At 47.7% G+C, this 24,833-nt stretch overlaps 1 protein-coding gene across 2 annotated transcripts in view; it reads right to left on the reverse strand.

The window, feature by feature from the left end:
* ZNF395 (zinc finger protein 395) overlaps window positions 1-21,897 on the reverse strand; it is a 39,764-nt gene extending 17,867 nt beyond the window's left edge. The window contains exon 1 of one of the 2 annotated variants that reach the window (XM_082656520.1): window positions 21,809-21,897. In XM_082656520.1, coding sequence (XP_082512646.1) covers window positions 21,809-21,843 — 35 coding nt within the window. In that variant the 5' untranslated portion in view covers window positions 21,844-21,897. Of the gene's footprint in view, window positions 1-20,958; window positions 21,081-21,808 lie in introns of those variants that run through there. The other variant, XM_082656521.1, reaches the window with a different exon arrangement.
* Window positions 21,898-24,833: the final 2,936 nt, after the last annotated feature.

Raw genomic sequence — 24,833 nt, forward strand, 5'->3', positions numbered from 1 at the left:
CCACCCCTGATCCACAGCCTCCCTGCTAAGCAGGATGCAGGGAAAACACAGTAGATCTGCCTCAGGCTGCACTGTGGACCCCACTCAGAGCCTGTTTCCTCATCTGTAAGTCACAACGCTAATACTCCCCTTATCAACCTTCAAGGAGCAATGAGAACGTTCCAGTAGAAGCCCTCTGGACACAGGCTTCTAAATAATTCTGTATTAGACTAACCTTTCATGTTCTTAAAAAGATGATGAATAATCCCTTCCCCCCCTCCCCCGTTAGGTAATAAGATATAACCCCCAGGTTATTTGGACAGCTCACCTCTTAACACCTCACTTATGTGTAGACATTGTATTCATACCTAACACTGAAGAGCATTTCCTACGTGCTAGACTCTTAAGTGTGGTACTGACATTCTCTCATTCCACAGGTACCATTAGTGTCCATCCTTATTCTGTTCTCAAAAAAACAAAGACCCAGAGAGGTTAAAAGACTTGACCAAGGTCAGGGTAAAAGGCCAAATCAGGGCCCCTCAGGACCTACTGACTTCAAAGTCTGTGTCTTTTTAGGAGGACACCATGCTCTCCCTCCTCTTTCCAAATACCCTCTGCCTGGGGCCCATGACCTATGGCCTCTACTTCCCTATTCTCACCTCCTTGGACTCCACTGACTTCCATCTCTGCTGTCCATGTCATGACCTGGGTCACAAGGTACTGCCCAGCACCAGAGGGTCAATCTCTGTGCTCACAACCCCTGGCATACCCTCCTCCCTGGTTCCCTCCCCTGGTCCTCAGGCTACTGGTTGCCCTTGTCAGCAGCTTCATTCCCACCAACTCCTCTCCAAGAACTGACTTCCACTGGTCACCCAACAACAGGTCAGAACTCTGCAGTCCCTTCACCCCCAGAAACCAGAATGCCTCGCATCCGCACAGGGCTCGAGGGGTGGATCGCTACCAGGGGCCACAGCTGCTCCCAGGCCTGGGCCACAGCTGCTCCCAGGCCTGCTGGGTCCGCTGGCGGAAGGGGAAGAATCAGACCTGGCACCCTGCGAACTCACGCTGCCCCTTCTCCAGAGCGCTCGGAGCTCCTCAGCCACCCTGCGGCTCATTCCCTCTGGGTACCGTAGCACACTCCGAATCTCTGCTGCCCCAGGTGCCCTGTTCCCTCGTTAACTCACTTCTCCAGTCAGTATTTAGTCGAGGAACTGATCTGTACAGAGCATATCCCCGGTGCCGTGGCAGGTGTAAAATACTAGGATTTTCATAGACTCAATACCAACACTGTTCCCCTACCTGGAATTCCCATCAGGCTAACTCCACCCCTGTCTATTAAGCTTGGCATTTCCAGAGACTGTTCCAGCGGCCTTTCTCCTCCCTCCCACCCCTCTGCCCCTGGCCGCACCCACGCCAGGAGAAAACTGCACCATAGCTATGGGTTCAAACTTTCTTTGAATAGTTCCATAAACCTTCTTTACTTTTCACCCTTGTCCAGAAGTACCTCGGGGCTTCGTTTGGGTCCCATGCCATCTTCTCGTCTCCCGATTCCTGGCCTCCTTCCCAACCATCCCAGCAAAGTATGCTCAGCAAACATCTCCACAATAACAAAACGTGAAGGGTAAAAATAAGTTTAAAAGTTAAGAATAAAGTCGCAAATACAGAGGAAAAGGGTTTGGCACATTTTTATCAGTGTTTTACTCAGAGCTTCAAGGGCTAGAATCAGAGAGTATGGTATCTCCACCATGAATTCCCTAGAAAGCAAAGAGATAAGAAAAAGGTCAAAATCACAGCATCCTACAGAGTTCCTCTCTAGGTGTCTGGTGACTTTATACTTAGTAACACTCTACTGGAAAGCCTTACTATGTATGTCATCAAAAGGAATAAAAACGTAAGGAGTAAATTCTTTACCACTACCAAAAAAAATGTCCAAGCTGATTTGGTGCTAATTTGGTTTTAAAAACTCAGTCACCTACCACCGTCCTCGAAGCCTCAAGCCAGAAACAAGAATCTCAAACCCTCAGTTTAATGTCGCTGAGCTAGAAGTGAAGCCACAGTGCCACTTAGAGACATCAGATGGCAGCATCCATCCAGAGAAAGAAACAATCCTGCTCTTGACCCAAAAAAAAAAAAACAAAAAGAAAGAAAAAAACACAGTGGCCACCCCCACTTTCCACAGCAGGAAGTTTGAGGTTTCTACCACTGAAATGAAGAAAGGGTAGTATTTCCAAAATTCCTGGGCTTCCAGACGGAGCCTGAAATATTTGGCTAACAGACTCTGACGATGTTTTTGTTAAGTCTGTTTTTTTTTTTAATGTAAAGAACGCTTTTTATTTGCTTTGTGAAGCTGCACCTTCCAAAGCCTGCTGGATTTGCACAGTTGGTGAACCTGCCCACTTCCGGCTTCTTCCCACATGCATTCTCTGGCCTTTCACCTTTAACTGGCCTGAATTCCACCCTGAAATACCTTTTATTATTTGTTTTATTTATAGTGCGCCCAAATCTTAATTTTTAAAAGCAGAAGAGAAAGAAGGAAGGGAAACTACCTTTATTAAATGCCTAATAGCACCAGCTTTCGCAAATTGTATCTAATTTAATCCTCAGAGCGACTTAAGATAAACATATGGTCTTTTATGTCTGATGAGGAAACTGAGCCACTGAGAGGATAGGTTGCCAAGGCTACACAACCAGGAAAGGCAGCCACTAGGGACTGAACTCATGTCTATCTGGTGTCAAAGGGCCTGATCCTACCATTATTCCAATAGGTGTGAGATCTCTCAAAATAAAACACTCAAGCTTGCTTTTCACCTACATGGTATTTTTTTTCCCCTATGTCAGTGAACCTCTACAGGAAACAAAAAAAAAGAAGCAAAAGCAAAACAAACAAACAAAAAAACAGCTCCCAATCCTGCAAGTCTCCTTGTGTGCTTTTTCTTTCCTTGAAAACCCATTCTCCACTTGCATCTTAGCCTCCCACCTACAAAATAAAGGCCAATGCTTTCCTCCAACCTTGTTCAACAGTCCAGGTCACTGTTAATCATTTAGCAGTTTGGGAAGACCTTTATACACAATATTGCCCTCTGAGAGGGTGCAGAGAGATAATGTAATCAATCCCAAAAGTTAAGGGAAATCTTAGCCAAATTTATACTGAGGATTGATAGCATGGGAGTGAAAAAACATGAATCTAGATTAAATGTAGGCTGGGCGGGATGGTCAGGTGTGTTGATCAGCATTACATTAGGAACATGGCTCAACAGATAACACCATCCCTCAAGTCCTTCGGGATTTGGAAGATTCGGAAGTGAATTCAAGCACCTACAGAGGTCTGCCATGCAGGCAGGAAGAGGATCCAGGTTAATGTAGACTCTAGAGGGACTTTCCAGGACGGCCTGTTACTTTATACCTTAGCTTGAGGGTCCCAACCCCCTCCCAGCATGTTTCTACCAATGTAACCACCGCTTCCTTCAAATCTTTCTTCCCTGATCTCTACTTTGAACTCACCCCCTTATTGGTTTCTTTCTTGGGAGCTATTGATGGTTGATAATAACCAGCCAGCCCCTAACTTGCCACATGGTTCAGGTTCGGCAAAGAGAAATCAAGAAACATCTTTTTCAGGGTAACAATAACAGTGTTTCAACACATAGTCAAATCCAGCTTTACAATGTTACATTCTCGACTTACGAAGTCCTTGACCGAAACATAACTCATGCTAAAAAAGACTTCCTGGCTGATGTACAGTTTTAAGATATCCCGAGTACTCTTTGCTTCTCACCCCACCACTGTCACCCACAGGGAGGGGTTGGCTACCCGAGAAGATGTATTTTGGTCCATGTACAAGAGGTTAGACCTTCTCCAGGCTCAGCAAACATCTTCTGATGCGCTAATAGCCCTTAATGAGGACATCTGCCATCAGTTAAATAACTGGGACCGACAGAATAGGAAAACAAACCCTCTCTGTGGTTCTAAGTTGCAAATTGCCATTTGACATGTCACTGTTGCCGGAGAATCCCAGGTCTCAGCACATCCGTGTGTGTGTGCACGCGCATGCGCTCACGCTCAACGGGTACTCTCTCCTACCTCCCATGGCAACAGGCCATGACGTCACCGAGTAGCACTTCCAGGACACAGGTCATAAAGTCAAACTGATTCATTACACAACTAATGGGGGTATTGGTGATGGGTGAAGTCTGGGGTAAGACTCCCCTTTGCCGAAGCGTGGGTGCTTTGCTGCCTCTCTAATGAACAATTTAGGGACCAAGGTGCCGGGCATTACTCCTCTTCCAAGAGTTTCAGGTTCTCCACTAACCTTAAGCTTTCTACTCTATGATCTCCCCAGGTAACCACCGCACAGAACATCGATTTGAGTTTTGGGTTCTTTGGCTAATATTTTGCATATCATTCTTAATCTTTTATCAGAAAGTTGCTAATGTTTTCTTTTTAATTTTATTTATTTATTTATGTCTGCGTTGGGTCTTCGTTGCTGTGTGCGGGTTTCCTCTAGTTGCGGCATGTGGACTTCTCATTGCAGTGGCTTCTCTTGTTGCGGAGCACGGGCTCTAGGCACACGGGCTTCAGCAGTTGTGGCGCACAGGCTTAGTGGTTCCGCGGCATGTGGGATCTTCCCTGACCAGGGCTCGAATCCGTGTCCCCTGCACTGGCAGGCGGATTCTTAACCACTGCGCTACCAGGGGAGTCCCTAATATTTTCTTTTAAATCTGTAAAGTTTTAACTTCATTTCTTTTTCAATGTGACATTCTAAGCTCATGCAAAGGTCAAAATGTTACAGCACACCACATCTTTTATTTTATAACAGAACTCAGTGGAGAATAGGACAATTCATTTGTCCAAAACAATTCTTTTTTAGCAATTCTTGGCCAGGGACGATCTCTGTTGAGAGATGCCATGTCTGTCCACAGCATATTGATGACTATATGCAAATGCATCTGTGGTCCTTGCTATCTGAACCTTGGCAGAAAGAGGTAAGCTGTCATACTCCACCATCACCACCCAAATGCTGCCTGGTAGTTTCTTAAGCCTTATTTTCTTCTGGGGTGTCTTCTCCAGAAAAAGTAAAAAAAAAAAAATTCACTTCACTGAGCATATATTGACCGTTTCTTCCCAGAGGATTTTCTTCCCAGCCTGGCTTTGGACAGAAAAACCTCCAAGGGTAGCCAAGGGCCTGCACGAAAACATCTAGGTCTCTCAAGTTATACATCAGGTCCTGTTATACCATTTTTTAAATGTGTGGTATGCATTTTAGGTTTTCATGATATGAGCTTAAGATCACAGCACTGAGCATATTAGTAATTGATTCAATACCAAGATTTCTAAATCAGCTGTTCAGAGAAGGACCATTTGGATTCTCAGGTCATTCTAATTGTTGTCTTCTTCTGAAGCTTTTTTTTTTTAAATATTTATTTACTTATTTATTTATTTGGCTGTGCCGGGTCTTAGTTGCAACATGCAGGATCTTCGTTGCCACGTGCAGGATCTTTAGTTGTGGAATGTCTGAAGGTTTTTAAAAACTGGATTACAGGGCTTCCCTGGTGGCGCAGTGGTTGAGAGTCCGCCTGCCGATGCAGGGGACACGGGTTCGTGGCCCGGTCCGGGAGGATCCCACATGCCGCTGAGCGGCTGGGCCCATGAGCCATGGCCGCTGAGCCTGCGCGTCCGGAGCCTGTGCTCCACAACGGGAGAGGCCACAACAGTGAGAGGCCCGCGTACCGCAAAAAAACCCCACAAAAACTGGATTACACTGCCTCGATGTATAATAGTTTAGACTACCATCATCTGAGTAATAGATGTAACAGAAAAATGGAAGGAGAAAATAAGGGCCCCAAATAGCCGTGCTATTTTCATATCCCAGCAGATGGGCCACAGAAATAGGTCACCTGATCTGGTTACACTGAATTTTCTCCAGCAAATAACAAATGACCCTGATCAACAAATACTTTTGTCGGTCTGACTGCACAACAGCCATTCAATCAAGTAAAAGAGACCATTCTGTTTGCACGGCCGGCAGGGAAGGAAAGCATTTTCACAGTTCAGCCCAGAACTACACTTCCCCTTCCTTCACACCTAGCTCCCCATTTGCTTTCAAAACCACCAGTGCACTTTATTCATTGCTCTGCTGTGCATACACTACTCCGTATGAAACAAGACAATTCTTAGCACAGTACTGGGCACACAGGGCTCAGTGATCTGTAACTACTTCTATCAGTTCTGACGCACTGCATCTCCCTTAGACGGCAAGCCCTTGCTTATCCCATCAAATTTATGATTTTGAAGAGATGCTATTCCCATAGGTGAGGAGAGCCCCACATTTAAAAAATAATGTGTTGTAAGAAATAAGACCTGCTGCTCGCCTAAAAATGAAGAACAGTCATAGCGTCTTAGTAGCGCTTCAGTGTTTCAGACTCGGTTCTAAGATAGCAGTGTTTTCTTGAAAACAGGTAGAGAATGCTTTATAAGGAAGCAGGGATAAGTAAAAGCATGCCTACGAACGTGCCATGTGAGAGGGAGAGATGATCCAGCACTGTTTTCGTACGTGCACGGGGCACGCACGCATGTGTATACATGTGGGTGCCTGCACTGTGGTTAAACCTGATTTGGCTGTACCAAAACTATGTGAGACGCAGGAGGCACAGAGATGCATGACTGCTGACTCAGCATCTTACCCAGAGCCAGCAGGAAGGAGGGAGCCAGCCAGGAGCTGAGTATCTCCGCAAGAACAAGCCTCCGAGAACTGACAGTTCCCTGCAGCAGTTTGCAGGGTAAGCTTCCAACCTGAACGTTAACCGCCAACGAATGCCTGAATGGCATTTGGGTTTACAGTCACTTTGATACACACATTCGAGGCTTCCTTTTTTTTTTTCTGACCTCCTGGCAACTCAAGGAAACAGGGAGGGACAATTTAATCCCAATTTTACAGCTCAGAAAACTGAGGGTCCTCCAGAAGGCCACTGATTTGCCCGAGCTAGCCAGCTGGGGTGTCTGCAGCTTTCCCGGCCCCTCCCTGGACTCGTTCTCTCTTCCCCTCAAGGGGAGACCCAGCAGCAGGACAGGGGCTCGGGGGGAAGGGCTCCAGAGTTCCCAGCTCCAATGCCTTCACACGGCCTTGTCTGATCCTCACAACGAACGCTGTGAGGAAGACAGCGTGAGTTTCATCGGGAAGAAGGGATCTGTTAGAGGCACTTACAATAATGAAAAGAGAAAGCTGGCAACAAAAGAACCACCCCCCAAAATATAAAACACAGAGGGGAGAACTTAAAACGCCTAACAGTCCAGGACCCATTAGTGTAAGGCCCTGAGTGGACACGCCAGAAAAGTTCTGTAATCGTGATGCCTGAGGTGCCAACCCCGAGATACAAGAAAAGGGCCCCTTACGTTCTCCCCACTTTGAAGGCAGAGAAATGCAGGTTCTATTTTTTCACTGAAGTGGTTAAAGCAGAAAAACTATATGGAACTCAACAGTCCTTTGAATGAATAGTCACATTCCCTGACTATGCTAAATAAACAGACGGTGGGGGGGCGGCAGTTGTAGGGAAGGTGAGAGCCACCTGGTGACTTTCCCGGCTGGAATCAATAGGTAATAAAAAGGCAGCAGCCCTCTACAGGGGTGGATAATCAGAGCACACAGGGCTGCAGGTGCCCGAGAAAGGAACCACCTGGTCCGGGGGCCGGGCCAGGAGTGGGAGATGCAAAATTATAGATGAGAAACCATGCACACGCAGACAGGATGGGCCAACTAGAGACACCAAACCAGAAGAGAGAAACAGGTGTGGGAAGGGATCAAGGTGCCCAAAATACCCCTCCAGAATCCAAGTCTCATCTGGGAGCCACCGATGCCAAACCAGCCAGTGGGAAATAAAAGTGTAATCTTGGCAGTTATAAGTCATAAGATAAGAAACACGTGCTGTTGGGATGACAGAACGTTCTAGTGGCTGATAACATTTAAAAACCTGAAATAAGAGCTGGGTGCCAGAATTCGTTCCAAGACCAGGATGGCTGACCAGCCAAGGGAAGAGACGTGTCTAGCCAGAAGGGCGATAACAGGCTTCCACAGATCAACTTTTAATCCAACTTCTCCCTCCCTTCTGACTTCCCGGCTGACTGTACAGGCTTTCTGTTTCAGGATGGCAGTGGCTCCTCAGGCTGTCACTCTATCACCTTCTCCCGGGAGACTGCTCTGATCTCCTGGGATTGCAGCATCTCCCCCAGCACCAGCGGGAATGCTTCCCATCCCCCAGGAATGCTGTGGCTGAGGGGAAAAAAAAAAGTCTGGATACACCTGAGCAACTAAAACTGGCTCCTCAAAATAGAAACAGAATGTGCAAGAGAAGCTAACCCCGGGCACACTGCCGAGGACGCCTCTCCAGGAAAAGGGCTCGTGGCAGCCCATCACCTGGACCTGTGTGACTTTCGGCCACAAGCCACCACCTCGGAGCCTCGGTTTCCTGCCTTGCCGTGAAAAATGAGAACAGTGCCCAGCATGGGAAAGGATCTCAACAGATGTGTTGCCTCCCCTGTTCCCCGATTTCAGACCAGCACCAGACAGGTAAATGACACGGTGGGCCACTCGGAGAGCTTAGGAGCCACTGTCCCGCTGGCATCTGGAAACTGAGGTTGCAAAAGGATATTCAACCCGAACCAGTAACACAACTGACTCTAAAGGGAATCAAGAAGTTGACCACGGGTGAGCTGCTGATTAACTGAAATCTCAACAGAACTGACTTCGGCAAGACAGGGGAACCGAGAAAGCCAGCATATTCCATTCAGAGGCCAGCTGGCCACGGTGAACCAACCGCAGGGCTCCCTGCTTCAAGAGCTCAGCACCCAGCCGGCCGGCTCTGCCCCGTGGCCCAAAGCAGAGCCCACGTGACCCGGCCCCTCACCTTGCTCTCAGCACACAGGTCCCAACCCTGCCCTCCTCTTTCAGCTGAAATCTCCATCTTGGTGCCCTGCCCAGGGTGGCTCAAGGCCCACTGGCCGGCCTCCCCGAGGCGGAGCGTGACCATCCTCTGCGAGAACTCTCCAAATCTGACGCTCAGTCCCGGGTTCCAGCTGTCCCAGATCTGGATCCACATGCACCCGTGCAGACCTACACAGCACACAGGGCAGCACCGACTCACCAGAAACCCAGGGCAGGGGGAGCCGCAGAACCGAAACACCAGCGTTCTAAATAATCCGCCGGTACTCGACACACGTGCAGGCTCTTGCCGATGAACTGAACAGAAGAATGACGGAGCCTCAGCTTCAGACCCTGACCTTAGAGAACTTCAGGCCTCGCTGAGCTTCTCCTGCATCAAACACCCAGCACTTGTTTATTAAGGCACTTAACACGCTCCAGAGTGACATTCATAGATCTGTGCTGTATAATTAGTGTGAGGCCACACTCCGTATTCTAAGGACGGACGGAGAAGAATCACAGACGCGTTGGAGATCTCCAGCTAGGGAACGAACTGGGTTTAGAATTTACCATCCAGAGTCCACCACCGCTGCTCATTCATCCAGGGACTCTTCTCCAACACGCAGGCCAAAGTCCTCAGGGGGCCAGACAGAATTGACTGTGGGGCTAAGCGGAGCCCTTCCCAACACCCACCCTTCCAGCCAAACCGTGTTGAAGCATGGGGCCACACACTCGCACACCCTAAAGCCTGCCCCATTCTTAGAAAACAATTGCCTCGTGTCTGAGCCCACCTCATGTATGCCCGGCCTGCGTTAAATCTAAGCTTGGAACTGACCTTGTAATGGGTCTTCATTAAGATTTAAAATTAATGTACCCTGTTCCCTAGCAAGTCCCCTTTCTCAGGATCTCCCCTAGAGAAACACTGACGTGTGTGGCAAAGAGGCATGTAAGGCCATGTTTATTGTAACAGCGTTTGTAACAGCAGGGGATTTGGAAATAACTTAAATGGCCATCAATTAGGCTAAATCAACCAACAGTTTAGCCTTCTGATTCTAAGGAAGGCTATGCAGGAGTTAAACAAAATCAATAAGACCTATACATATTGACAGGAAGCCATCCCTGAGATGTCGTGGGGTGGAAGGGGCCAGCACACTACTTAGTACTCCCAGTGCACTTAGCTTCTTTTAAGTTCTTTAGGTATAAATGCAAGTATGTTAAGCATTTGGAGAATACCAACAAACTCGTAACAGTGGTTAACCTCTGGGGAAGGGCTGGGATTAGGAGTGGTTGTCAAGGAAGATTTTGTTTGCTCTGGAAGGTTTGCATTTTTTTTTTCCCCTACAGAGAATGTGTTCAAGTAGTACTTGTGTAATGCAAATTGCATTTCACCATGTAATTTTTTTTTAAAAAAGCAAGAAACTGACCCTGCTCCGTACATTTCAGTCACGTGTTTGGGGGCAATTTCTACTCCAATCTCACACACGCTTCCTGGGAGGCTGAGCGCTCAGCAGTGCAAAGCAGTGGGCTCTGCAACACAGATCTTGTTTCAATATTAGAAGCCCAACTCTGTGACTCTGTGGACCGTTCAATTTATACACTAGTTCAAGGAAGAGGCAAGAAAAAAGAGAAAGGCCTGTCAGGGGACTTCTGGGTAATTCAAAGGGATGTCCTAGGAGCGATTTCAGTTCTTCTAGTTGAGCATTCCAGCTCTCCAACACCACACACACACACGCACGCACGCACATGCACACGCACGCACACATGCGGACTTGCCAATGATGGCAGCCCTCGCCCAACCACACGTAACCCACACCAGGCCTAGCCGGCTGTGCCTCCGACTCTTCCATCCGGGAATCAGGATTTCTAACATAAATCCAGATCCTGTGGGCTAATGAGAAGGAAGACTCTGACCACCACATTAGAAAAGCTCCAAAATATCATTTACTCCCCCGGGGCCACCTAACCACACAGAATGCTGACTTTTCAACACAGACACTCCTCCACCTCCACCTCTTCAAGACACTACGTGAAAAGTCCTTAGAAACACAAAATTCTAATATTAAGGACCTAGGGTAGGGCAAAACTAACCTAGGGTGATAGACATCAGAGCTGTGGTCCTTCCAATCGGGGGGAAGATTCACTGGAAAAGGTCCCATGGAACACTTCGGAGGTGACGGAAATGTTCTGTCTCAAAATGCATTCGTCAGAACTGATCAAACAGCACATTTCAGATCTGAGCATTCCACTGTATGCAAATTACACCTCAATTTAAAAAAAAAAAAAAAACTACCCCAGTACAGTTTCTCTGCTAGCTGCAGCAGAACTTTGAGCTGTCGTATCAGACATCTGAAATCTCTGTTGTGCTATGTAAAGAGCACAAGTACCATGGCGACAGTCACCATAAAAATAGATAACAAGATTAAAATGGATAGAGGACACAGGAATTTAAGAACGGCGCACCAGGAGCAATTCGTTTTCGGCAGAAGAAAAATAGAGGACAGGGAGTTTTTCATTCCCCCTGCACTTTGAAAAACAACCACTGAGTGTGGTTGTTTTTACTAAAAGAGTTTTATGGCTTCCCAGTACTCAAAGGACAAAAAAGGCTGAGAGCTGTTACTTCTTATCATATTTTGCCTTAAAAAACAAAAAGTATGATACCCTAAGTTTTTCCCATACCCACTGTTCTGTGGCCCAGGGAGCCGATTCACAGCAATGCGACAAAGCACAGATGACGTTCCATATACACTGTGTGAGGCCCAAATGATACTGAGATAAAGGCGGCCTGGGCCCCTTATCGAGTGCACAAAGACTTCCAACTTCAGTTCCAATTACCAAGTTCTGCCTACATTTTTTACATACATCGAAAACTGACGCCCCCTAGGTGTGCACCCTGAAATTACTCCACATGAAGAGAGCACTTTCTTGCCCAATACTGACTTTTTTCAAATGCCAAAATGTAGGCATGAATCACTTGGCGACAGAAATCTTGTGTTCTTCTCCAAAAGATGAGATAAACCTCTGTTCTCCTTGTGGAGTTTCTCCAAGAAATGTTTGCTAAGTGACTTAGCCCTTGCAGTGTCCCCAGCAGCAAAAGAAGTAATCCAAAAATATCAGGAAGAAAATCTAAAATTTTTAAATGATCAGGGTGGATTCTAAATAAACCATACATTTAAGTAAAATTTAGGCAAAATTAAACATCCACGTGTAAGCTACAAATAATAAAAGTGCAAAAACAAAAAAATTTTCATTCAAACCACAAATTTACTGTCGGATAGCAACTAAACATATGCGTTCCTGGAAAATCCCACACAAAAGTTTCTTTAAATCTGTCTCTTGCTCCCTCTCTCACTAAGCCTACAGAGCAATCACAAGGTTCAGACTCGTCCCTGATGTTGGGATGGTTTTTAACGTGCTGCACCTGGTGATATAAATCTGCAGTGGAGAAAATGAAGGAGGAGATGGTCAAGGACACTCCCAGATCCTCCACAGCCAAGCAGAGGACCCAGGAGTCAGTTAAAGGTCCCCATCTTGATTCATTCATTATACTGAATACAACCGGCCAATAAACATATTAGTCTTCCATATGTCGATCTGTTTTATTTATTGTTATTTGCCATTTTCCACCCTACGCCCACCTTCTTGCTTTTCCTAAAGACAAAATTCCATTTTCAGCAGCCCTGGGGCCACAGACTGAGTCCTGACCCACCCTGGAATAGTTCTCTTCCTCCTTTCTGAAATAACCCCAGAAGATCTCTGGAAAATGTTAGGACCCACTTATTAACATTTTTTTAAAGAACTTAAAATGATGATTTGACCCCAGTACGACACACTAGAGGCATATTCCATATTCCACATTATCTTTCAGCTTTGACAAATCACACAATAACCCAAGAATTAGAAAGGACTCTGGAGGCCAGCCTAATTCCTGTTCTCCTCTACAGCACCCCGAATCCACAGCATTCAGCCCAACCGGAACACCTTCAATGATGGGGAGCTCACTACTCCATGGGCAGACATTTCTACTGTTGGTCAGGCCTGCCAGCAAGAAAATTCCTTTTCTGATAGAACTGAAATCTGCTCTCCCAGTCTTTAGGGTTAAAAGGAACCTTAAAGCTCATCACCTTCGTGTAATCATTCAGTGGATAAGGAATCATGTAATGCAATCATTCTACAGAAGAAGAATCTGAAGCTAGAGAGGATAAAGCAGTTGTCCCATCCATCGGTCATACTCCAACACCAGAGCAGAAATGAACAAGTCGACTCTTTCCTATACCTCATAACCACGAAAATATTTGAAAGTGCTACTGTGTACCCACCCCATGAATGTACTCCGGTCATTCCTGATCCCACAGCATCCTAGTCTCCTTCCTGTGGGCGAAGCCTTGTTTGTTCATGTTTCTTTTAAATCATGGCTCCCCAGTGTTCCGAATGTCACATGACCAGCAGAGGTCATTAAAACTAGACCCTGTGATTGGACTGATGAATTTCTGATCCAGTTATGAATGGGATTCAATTTCTAAAAAGCCTCATCCCACTCAGGGCTCACATTTAACTCATGAACAGAACAATCTCAAAACTTTTTTCCCGGGCTTCCCTGGTGGCGCAGTGGTTGAGAGTCCGCCTGCCGATGCAGGGGACACAGGTTCGTGCCCTGGTCCGGGAAGATCCCACATGCTGCAGAGCGAGCCGTGGCCACTGAGCCTGCGCGTCCGGAGCCTGTGCTCCGCAACGGGAGAGGCCCGTGTACCAAAAAAAAAAAAACAAAAAAACTTTTTTCCCACATGATCTGCCCCCTCCTCAGCACCTGGAGGACCACCAGGGTTACACTGTGCTTGTCTGTTTACCTGTCAGTCTCCCCCTTCCAATCAGATCATCAACTTCAGGTCAGGGACTGAGTCTTCTTTTTTTGACTCCAGTACCTCGTCAGTGCTTGACACACGCAGGTAAATACTCAAGATTAGTCACTAAATGAATCATCCTGTCCTTTACCCATCCTGTCCTTGAATGATAAAGTGTTTTTAAAATAGCAGTGTTCAAGAGAATGAAGAGACAAATCACAGGCTGGGAGAAAATATTTGCAAAAGACACATCTGATAAAGGACTGTTATCCATAATATACAAAGAACTCTTAAAACTCAACAATAAGAAAACAAACAATTCAATTTTAAAAAGGGAGCCAAAGACCTTAACAGATACCTCACCAAAGAAGACATACAGATAACAAAAACAGCACATAAGATGTCATCACAAATCATTAGGGAAATGCAGATTAAAATGAGATACCACTACACACTTAAGAGAATGGCCAAAATCCAGATAACTGACAACACCAAATGCTGGTGAGGATATAGAGCAACAGGAACTCTCATTCTTTGCTGGTGGGAATGCAAAATGGTGCAGGCACTTCGGAAGACAGTTTGGTGCTTTCTTACAAAACTAAACACACTCTTACCATATGACCCAGCAACTGCCCTCCTTGGGATTTATCCAAAGGAGTTGCAAATTTATGTCCACACAAAAACCTGCATACGGGTGTCTATAGCAGCTTCATTCATAATGACTGCCAAAACTTGGAAGCAACCAGGATGTCCTTCAGTAGGTGAATGGATAACTACACTGTGGGACATCCAGATAATGGAATATTATTCAGTGCTAAAAAGAAATGAGCTATCAAGCCACGAAAAGACATGGAGGAAGATTAGATGCACATTACCGAGTGACAGAAGCCAATCTGAAAAGACCATATACTGTATGATTCCAACTGTATAACATTCTAGAAAAAGCAAAACTGTGGAGGCAGTAAAAGGATTACTGGTTACCAAAGGTTGTGGGGAGGGAGGGATGAATAGGCAGAGCACAGAGGATTTTAGGGCCGTGAAAGTACTCTATATGATACTATAATGGTGGGTACATTTGTCCAAACTCAGAATGTACAGCACCAAGAGTGAACCCTAATGTCACCTATGGACTTTGGGTGATTATGTCCCATCAGTATAGGTTCATTAATTACAACAAATGTACCATCAGGTGAGGGATGTTGATGGTGGGGGGATGTGCATGTGAGGAGGGCAGGGAGTACGTGGGAACTCTCTGCACCTTCCTCTCAGTTTTGCTGTGAACATAAAACTGGCCTAAAAAATAAAGTATATTTTAAAAGATATACTTACATATATGGTAGTGTTTTTTCCACTGTGATATACATACACACTATAAGAAATACAAATAGTAAATTTAAAATGTAAAAAAAGAAAGTCACTCAACTCATCCATTTAGAAGTAACCAATATTAGTATTTTGGTATTAGAATTTTTAGTGTATTTCCTTCCAGTCATTTTCTATGCACTTTGTTTCTTTAAGATTTGAAATCATATTGTAGATGCACCTTAACTTTTAGCAGAAACATCTGTCCATGTTATTTTAAAATTATTCCTAAACATTAGTTTTAATGGCCATAATATTCCACTATTACGGAATATTAGTGGAATCACTTTCGGATTACTTCCAGCCCAGTCACACCACTGGATATTTAGGTTGTTTCCAATTTTCCATTATAGTTTAAGAAAAAAAAAAAAAAACCTCTAAATAATCCCTGTGCACAAAGCATCATCTACATTTTGGATGTGGTCTCCAGAAGCGGAATCATCCTACCAGAATGTATGAACATTACAATTCAAATGTTAAAAACTAAATCAGACTTTACGTTTATCCCTTACTGAATTTCTTTTTTAAATTTGGGCCCTCATTCTGGATGTCTTTGAACCTTGGTTTATCTACTAAATAAGCAATTCCTCCCACCTCTACGCCATCAACAAACATACCTTCTGTATCTTGATCCACGACACTGGAATAAATGTTGAACAGCTCAAGGCCAAGAACAGAACCCTATGGCACTCATTTTCAGACCCCTTTCCAGGCTGACTCGGTGCCACTAATTAACAGTTTTTGCACATGACTATCAAATTAAATTAATAACACCATTCAGCCCACATTCTACCACTTATTTAATATGGACCTTCATATCTTCAGAAATTGTTAAGTACTTTACTAAAGACAAAGGGTACTATAGCTGCTGCACCATTTCTCTGACCCAGTAACCATCACATAAAAGAGGCAATGGGTTCAATTTGATACGATCTGGCTGACTTCTGATTATCCCTGCATCCTAAGGGCACACTTCTTCAAGCAATTAAGCAAAAAGCATTTCAGTTTCTACGTTTTTTTCCCCCAAACCTGTATTTTAAAATAATCAGACTGCGCACCTGTATAAAGCCGGGTGGCTCTTATTCAGTCCCTGTCACCTGTGGCTCCCCCAGGGAAGGGCTCTGAATCACAGGTAGTTATGGACCCCCAGGGTAAACCAAAGTGTCTCCAGACCACAGAGATCTGAACTTATTCATTTCAGCTGGTCCCAAATCAGCCTCGTTTTTAGGAGTCATTTGCATTCACACCTTGAACCAATTATCCCGTGGTCACTAGGAATCCTGGCTTCTCAATCTCTGGATCCTGGAAGCCTACCCCCGGGCCCATCCTAGGAAGAAGGAAATAAGAAGTGACACAGCCCCTCTCCTTGCCGTTCCTTTATTACTGACTCACAGAACCAAAGCTCCTGAGAATCTAATGTTTTGCGGCACTTGGCAGCCATGACTCACATCTCACCAAGTTATTACCCCGACATCGTTCTCAGAGGATACGTGCCAGGAGCCACCAGCTAACCAGGTCAGCCTGAAGTGGAAAATGACAAGGCCTGAGAGATCTTGGGGTCGCTAGAAATTGGCTTCACCATAGAGAATACAGCCCAAAGCCGTCTCTAATTAGTACCATTCCAGTCATCAGAAAAATATTTCACAGTGCCAGCCGGCAGCAACTCAGAAAGTGCTCCTCACCTGCCCACCTGCCCAAAACAAATCATTTGCACACAAGGCTCTAAGATTCCATGTCACACTCCTACCCGAATCCCTGCGGTGGCCACCCAGAGCCAGGGACGCGATCCCAAAGTCCCTATTTGGCCTTCGAGCCTCTTGAAAACTCAGGTCACAAACCCAGAGGCCTGCAGGGCTGAGCAGGGAATTGACTTCGACTGGACTGAGGCAACAGAGAGAACGGGAACTGGGACGGCTGGGGGCCCCGGGCCATCTCCCGCCCACAGCGGGCAGCCGCCACTCAGCTGCACAGACCTGCCTGCTCCGACTCTTTACCAGAGTCCCAACTCCAGAGGTTTTCTGGATTGCTCCTAATTTTTGAAGACCTTTGCGTGGTCCCAATGACAACTCATCTGAAGGTTTGAACACATTCTTCGGGCCTCCCGTTTACAACCCTTCCACCGCCCTTTGATCCTAACCGACCTGTCCAGCCTGACGGCTCCCTCCTCTCCCAAGGACCTCTGTTCTTCATTCTTCCGCACACTATGTACACCCCTAACTCCAAGCTGTGGCCCGTGATACACACCCCACCTGTGTGGCACCATGAGACACCCCAAAGGGTTCTTCCCAGACTTCCTTCCCTATTCCAGAAAGTTTTTCCAAGCCAAACAAGCATGGCTCCTTCTCCTGAGCCCTACGGCTACTTATTTTTCATCTTGGCCTTTCGTCATCTTGCCTTGCTCCTTAATCACAGGTGGATCCTATCTCTCCTATCCCTCAATCCCTTCCTCATGCTTCCTTCCACCTCCAGCACGACTATGCGTAGCTCTGCCCAGGTGCAGCTTCCTAAGTACTTCCTAGATATGAAAATGCTCTATAGCTGTTTTTCCAACTGTGAGTTACGATCCATTACAGACTGGTTACATCGACTTAGTGGGAAACAATAAGCATTTTTAAATGAAAAATAATGGAATAGAAAATAAAAGTACCAGAGGAGACTGCACCAAGCAAAAGAGGTAGTACTCATGAACTTAAATTAGATTTTTACATACATGATTGAGTATACTAGGTCATGATGTAAATTTTATTTCCTAATGTAGGTCATGGTCGAAACAGTGTAGAAAACAGCGCTCTCTAACGAGTAGATTAGCTCCACCAGTGCTTCACGCAACGTTTTTTGTTTTTTTTTTTTTGACAGTCATATATTCTCTAAAAAGAAAAAAATATCTGACTGCTACCTCTCCCCACACGAGTCAGCTTCCCCTGCCAGTTCACTGATCCTGCATCTCAGAGAAACAGGGAGGCTAAGTAACTGCAATTACATTCTCGCTCATTCTGCAACTTTTTGCAATCACCCTTCAAATTCACCAGCCCTCAGATGCTGCAAGTTGAGGCTTAGGGAATTTGTTCAGCAAATCACCCTAAGTCACCCTTGCAACAGGAAAGCAGAATTCAGAGCTCAGGAGAAACCCCAGCTCCCACTCTGCGGGCTGGTCGCTGGCTTCCTGGGAACTGGCAAGGGCTCTCTCTGGTTAGGAGGGACCTGGCCCTGGGAAAGGCACTATCCCTAGGCCCAAAATCTCCTTCCTCTTTTAGATCATCTTGCTGCCCCCTCATCTTGTTGCTTCCCCCATGCACATCTACAAGGGGACAACAGCACTAGACTGAAGGTCTCGGTGGAGAGCAAAATTCAACGTCATTTCAGAGCCCAGCAATGTATGTGCTTAGTGAATTCTATTCTACTTCCCTCCAACCTCCAATCCCACCCTCCTGGTTAGCGGAAGAAGTGGCCCATCCTCCTTGGAGCCTCATTTCCTCCGAGTTGCTTTACCAAATTCATGTTCAGGACCAGGTGGTATCTTCTGAATGGCAAGACAGAACAGAGCCTTCCAACTCAGACCCCCAGTCCCCCTCACGAGCATCCTCTACTGCCCCCCACCCCATGACCAAGAAGACACTCCTCGGAGTGCCTTCCCTCCCCGGCTTCGGCAGCCTTTTCCACCCTACACACCCTGGTTTCCCACCAACCTCAGAGCCACAGCTGCTAGCAGGACACCTATGTTTCGACGTCTTGGCAAACACAAGAAACGTCCCTGCAGCCTGAGTGTCAATTACTTCTCTCCAAAACACACATTTCCGATTTCTCAAGTTACCAGCTACAGCAGCTCCAAGGCCCTGGCGTGTAATCAATTTCCACAAAGAATTAATTTCCATTCATCTCCTTCCTTCACCCTGCCCCTGTCAACAGATTATTTCAACAGTAATGCTTCTAAAATCCACCCTGTCTTCCATTTCCAGTTATCCCAGTCCAAGCCCTGGACACTCCACAACTGTAACAGCCTACTAACTGATTTGTCTCCTAACATTACTTTTAAAAATCTTCCCAAATACCCTTTCGTTACATCAGTCTCTGGCTCAGAAACCTTTACTATCTCCCCAGTACACACAAGGTAAAATGCAATCCCCCAGTCTGGCTTTCTAGGACGTTCACAACCTCAACCATTGTTCCTCTCTATCTTTATCTCCTACTGTTCAGGAAACATCCCGTGGTCTGGCCAAGGCCATCTCCTTGTCTCTCAGGAAAAGTCATGTTCATTTGCACCTCATGGCCCATCTCAAAGGTCTCACACTCCAGAAATACAGTTTTGGTGATTCCTACCGTATTCCTTCTCTGAACGCCAACAGCACCTATTCTACACCTCGCAGTTTGCCAGGTCATTGTGCCCTATCTTGAGGTCTTATTTCCCGTGCTCAAGTCTTTCTGTCCCCCCGCCCCCCGAGGTTATAAACCCTGGAGGGAATCATCTCATGTATCTTTTGCATCCTCCTCACTGAGATAACTGTTTGAACCTCTTCTCCTCCATAGTCCCTTTCTGACCTCTCACACCGGTTACTTCTTCCTCCCGTGCCTTTGGCCTTTGCCGGTTATCCTTCACGTGCATAACTTATTTCCTAACTTAGGACTCTAAGTCCATTCCCCAACCCTGACCTTGCCTTTGACAGTCCCCCTGTCCCCCAGCATTTGCAATCACTTACGCAGTCTGTGCACATTAATCTGAACTTGAGCTCTCAAATCACTTCTACCTGGTCAGTAGGCTTTCTGAGGCCTTAGATTTCTTGAGTGTCTTTTATCTCCCAGAGAACCTGGCATGGTGCTGAGAACGCAGCAGCCCCCCAGAGGTACCTGTGGAGTTGAACTTAATTGCTATGTTTCCTGGTGTTTCAAGTTCCCTGAGACCCAGAACCTCTGTTTACACAACATCTTAGGAGGGTGTCGAAAAGGCCTTCAATACCTGTTGATCACTCACTTCCAGGCAAAATGCACCAAATACACTTTCCTAGAAAAGCGGGTGTAAAGAACGGACCGATGGCCTGTAGGTAACCCCTGCACCTGGCCGCCTGGCATGAGAACGCTGGCCTGCGAGAAGCGCTCCAAAGCCACCGAGCATTGGCCCAGGCTGCCTGCAATCAAGGAGGCAGCGGGACCCCTCGCCGCCTGGCAGGTGGGCTTCTGTAGGTTACTGCGTCCGTCCCAAAGTGAAGGCGCTGAGCCCTGAATTCCCAGGCAGAAAAGAAAATGCTGCCTTTGAGATTGCACATGACAAACTCCCAGTCCAGGCCCCCACCCGGGCACCGCACATGCCCACAGTGCCAGTACTGAGGAGGGTCAGGGGCCGCCGGCGAGGAGAGGCAGGGTGAAGACGCGCAGAAGCAAGCGGGGTGGACAGAAGGGCAGAAGGGGACCGGGAGGGTGGGGGCCAGTCCTCGAGGTGGAGGGTGTGTCGCGCCGCGCGTCCCGGAGCGCGGCACTCGCCCGTCCGGCCGCTCGGCGGAGCGGGCAGGAACGCGCGGGGCGCCGGGAGAACTGGGCCGGCGGCCCGGCCGGAAAGGGTCAGGGAGGGGGCAGGTCACCCTCCGGCGGAGAGGCGACTCCCGGCCAGCGCTCAAAGTTGGGGAGGGGATTCCTCGGCGAGCGCCGGCGGCGGGCGAGATAAACAAGGCGGCGCACGGGAGGGCGGGCGGCCACCCTCTCCCGGCCGGCGCGGCCACTGCCGCAGCGCCCCCGCGGCCCTACCGGCCGCTGCCCCGGCGGCGCCCGCCTCCCGGGCCCTCCTGTCGCCGGCCCGGCCCCCACGGGCGTGCGGAGCGTGGGAAGTTCCCGGGCCGCCCCCGTCCCTGGGCTGCAGCGCCGCGAGGTCCCCGCTCAGCTCACCTCGCCCCGCCACGAGCGGTGGCGCGGGCCGGGCAGCTCCCGCTCGGACAGCTCGGCTCGGCTCGGGGCTGCGGCTGCCGCGGCCCCCGCCCGCCCGGCGCGGCCCACCGCCCGGCTCCGCTCCGGCCGCCCGCCCGCCCGCCGAGGCTCCGTTCGCGCCCACCTGGCCGGCCTGCCCTCCCTCTCCGGGACACTGCGCTCACGTACGCGGCCGCGGCCACAACCCGGCCCGGATTCCCCGCCCGGGAAGGGAGCGGAGGCGCGCGCCAGCCAGCGAGCGCCGGGGCGAGGCGGGGGACACACCCCCTCGCCGCCCTCCCTCCGTTGCCCCCCCACCGCCCTCCCTCCCCCGCCCCCCTCCCCCGGCGCCGCGCGCGCACGCCGCCTGCGCGCGCCTCGCCGGCCACGCGCGCCCGCGACCCCCGCCCCAACACCCCCCCAGCGCGCGCCCGGCGTACACACCCCCGGCCGCTCGTAGACAGTGGGCGCTCAATAAGTGCCCGAGCGACTCCTCGCGCACATGCGCACTTGAACCTGACCGAGTGGTGACGCCCCCGCCCCCACCCCCAAATCGGACCCGGCGGCTGCAGCCCCGAACCAAACTTGAGTCTTAGCCTGTTTTCACTGAACCGGCCACCGAGCCAAAGTTTCTTGCTGTTGTTTTTCCAGGCCGGGCTCCGGGACAGGCTTCTCCGAGAGAGGCCGAGCTCGCCCCAAGGCGGGAAATGCCGCTAGCGGGCTCCGGACGCCTCCGACGGGCGCTTGGCGGGGGCGGTCGAGACCCAGGCCGCGCCGCCCCGAGCCGCCGAGCGTGAGCGAAAGGCGAGAGGGAGGGAACGCTGGAACCAACCTTTCCATCTTCCTTTGCTTTAATGCCTTCTCCATTTTATGACATTTTACTCGATCTCACTCGTTTGTAGTTGTAAAGTGAGGCGTTATTTGCTGTTTCTGGAATTAACGTGAGAGAAAGTTAACTATTAGTCTTCAGCCCTTATGTAAACAATACCAGTTGCTTTTGGCACCGTTAGGCTCTGGCTTTTGTATAATTTGTAACAAGGAGAATTGAAGCTGAGCCATTGTGTTGCTCTGTGTTTTTCAGAGATAAGACCAGAGCCACACGGTAGTGAGAAGCCCCAGTACCGATATGTGTGAGCATATAGAGTAATATTCAAATAAGTTTAATGGATAAAAGAAATAAATCCCCTCCTCCCAGAAGTTTTAAAATATTTTTGGACATACTTGTTGAGTTTGCAGTCAGGTCACCTTCAATTTGAGGTATGCTGTTTTTCCTGCAGAGAGGCAGTGGGGAGTGTGTAGGAAAGGACTAAAGGCTTTGCAGTCAGACAAGCCTGGTTTGCAATCCTGATTTTACTGCTGAACTAGTTTTGTGATCTTCAGCAGGTTCTTTTATCTCTCTGAACCTCAGCATCTTTACCTGTAAGATGAAATAAAAAACATAGGTATACTGCCTAGCTCACACCAAATAAACACTAGATATTATTTCCCTTCCCCCACCGTCCACCATTTGTTACGAAAGAAAAAAATCTAAAAAAAAAAAATTCCTATAGGACATTAGTTCTCAACTGGGGATGATTTTACCCCCAGGAGACATTTGGCAATGTCTGGAGACATTTTTGATTGTCACAACTGGGGGTAGTGGTGCTCCTAGCATCTAATAGGTATAGGCCAATGATGCTGCTAAACGTCCGGCAATGCAGAGGACAGCCCCATACAACAAAGAATTACCTGGTCTGAATTGTCAATAGTGACATCGTTGAGAAATCCTGCTATAGGCTAATTCTGCCGTCGAATAATTCACTAAAGACTGGTTCTACCTTTTAATTCTCATCCTCAAGGAAACATTCTTGTTTGCACTCGAGAGCACAAGAATGAAAGCATTTGGGGGACCACAGCAATTATATTAATATGCAAAGCCTGCCCTTAACATGAAAATGCAGATTCGAATTTTACATTTTATTATTAAAGGAATATTTTACCTAATTAACAACCGATGTATGTGCCCTAATTATTAAGGTATCTTATGATATATTATGTATTACTACAAGTCACAAATAGCTTTTGGTTCTGTTTCCCTTTTTCCTCAAACAGTGGGTGTTTACTCACTTCCGCAGATTCAGCTCTCTGCTAAGTCCCTCACCTATCCTGAAGTTTATAACATAGTCCCTGCCCCCAAGGAATATCCAGCCTAGGTGGAAGTAGATGAATGCACATGCAACAATTAAGGAACAATACAAGATAGCATATAATTAAGCTTTAATTGCAGCACCCAGACTAAGGTGGCACAGAGGCAAGGGAAATGAGTTCCAGCAACAACACCCAGGGCCGCCCGGCTGAGGTGTTCTGTAAATGTTTGTTGAATGAAATGAAATAGCAAAAGCTTTTGACATGAGATAGGACTCCAGCTAGTATATAATTCCATTCCAGGATTTAAACTGCTAGACTCTGTAAATGGATGTTGGTGCCTGGCTGTGAGTTTATTTTTCTTAAAACATCCAGTTCAAACTTGTAACCCAACCTGTATATTTCCTAAAACGATCAAACTTTAATAAAATGGAAACAATCATTCGTTTGACAACTATGTGAGTGCCTGCTGTGTGCAGCGTGAACCAGAAGAGTCTCTAAATTTGAACAGAACCCAGAGCTTGTTCTGTCTGAGACAGGCCATCAAAAGGCACGTGCTCTCTTACAGCATATATTGAATGAATATCCCCTTTGACTGCAGGTATGTACTTGTCAGTATGCATTCCACAGTTTTGCACATTAACACAGACTGAGAACTTTCCCTCACAAGCATCCATTCCCAAACACACACCCAGCGCTCAGAACCTCCACAGGGACTCCAGGCCCTGTCCTAAACACATACTGCGCAGCACACAGGACATAAAGCAGGAGGTGCTTAGAAAACTCTAACTGGTTGGTTTCCAATCTTGGCTCCAGCCCCACCCCCCAGAGTAGAGCTCGCCCTCCCTGGAGGCTGTCCCATCCTAGAACTGCCCCTTACCTTGGCCTCCTATTAAAATGTAGGCATCTGGTACCTCCTTTCCATCAAAGTCATTAGCTTCTCAGAGAGCATCTCCCATTAAGCTGGGCTTCAGCAAAGCAGACCCAGGCCTCGTCTCATGTTATATGGACACATTTAGAGGAGATTTTCAGGGCACTGTGAGTCTGAAATTGCCACAATCTCCCATCCCCTGATGTAACACTTTCCAGGCTTGCCTCCCTCCAATCCATGCTTTACACCAGCCTCTTTCCTCTGCTTCAAACTCCTCCAAGGCTTCCTGTAGCTTTTATAATAAAGTCCCAGCATTGCTCATTAAGATCCTTCATGGTGGGGCTCTTAATTAGTCCTCCAGCTACTACTTGCGGCTCTCCGCCTCCAGCCCCTTCACTCTGCGCTCCATACATGCTAAACTGAACTTCTGTCCTTTGCCTGAACAGACGTTTTCGTTGCTTGACCCATGCTCTTCTCTCCGCCCCGGAACACCCTCCACCCCCTCTCTCATGTCTTTATCTGGCTATCCTTCAGAGTCAGCTTAGATAGCACTTTCTCTCGCCTCCAAGGCTGGATTAGGTGCCTCTCCTTTAAGTCCAGTAGGACCTATACTCACTCTCCAGCCCAGTGCATTGGACCGGAATCTCCCTTCCCTTGTCCTAATTTCCCACAACACTGAACATCCTAGGAGGACAAGGAGTGTGTCTTGTCTCCATGGAATACCCAACATTTGGCAGAGTGCTGGGCGTGGGGTAGGCACTTGCTAAACACTGGTGAGTAATGAATTGCTGGTTGAAACCTGGGGAGTGACTAGAGCTTTTCCATCCACGGTCCAGGCAATCCCTAGTTGGAAGCGTGCCTC

The sequence above is a fragment of the Grampus griseus genome (genome assembly GCF_964374135.1).
Source record: "Grampus griseus genome assembly, chromosome: 6".
Classification (NCBI taxonomy): Eukaryota; Metazoa; Chordata; class Mammalia; order Artiodactyla; family Delphinidae; genus Grampus; species Grampus griseus.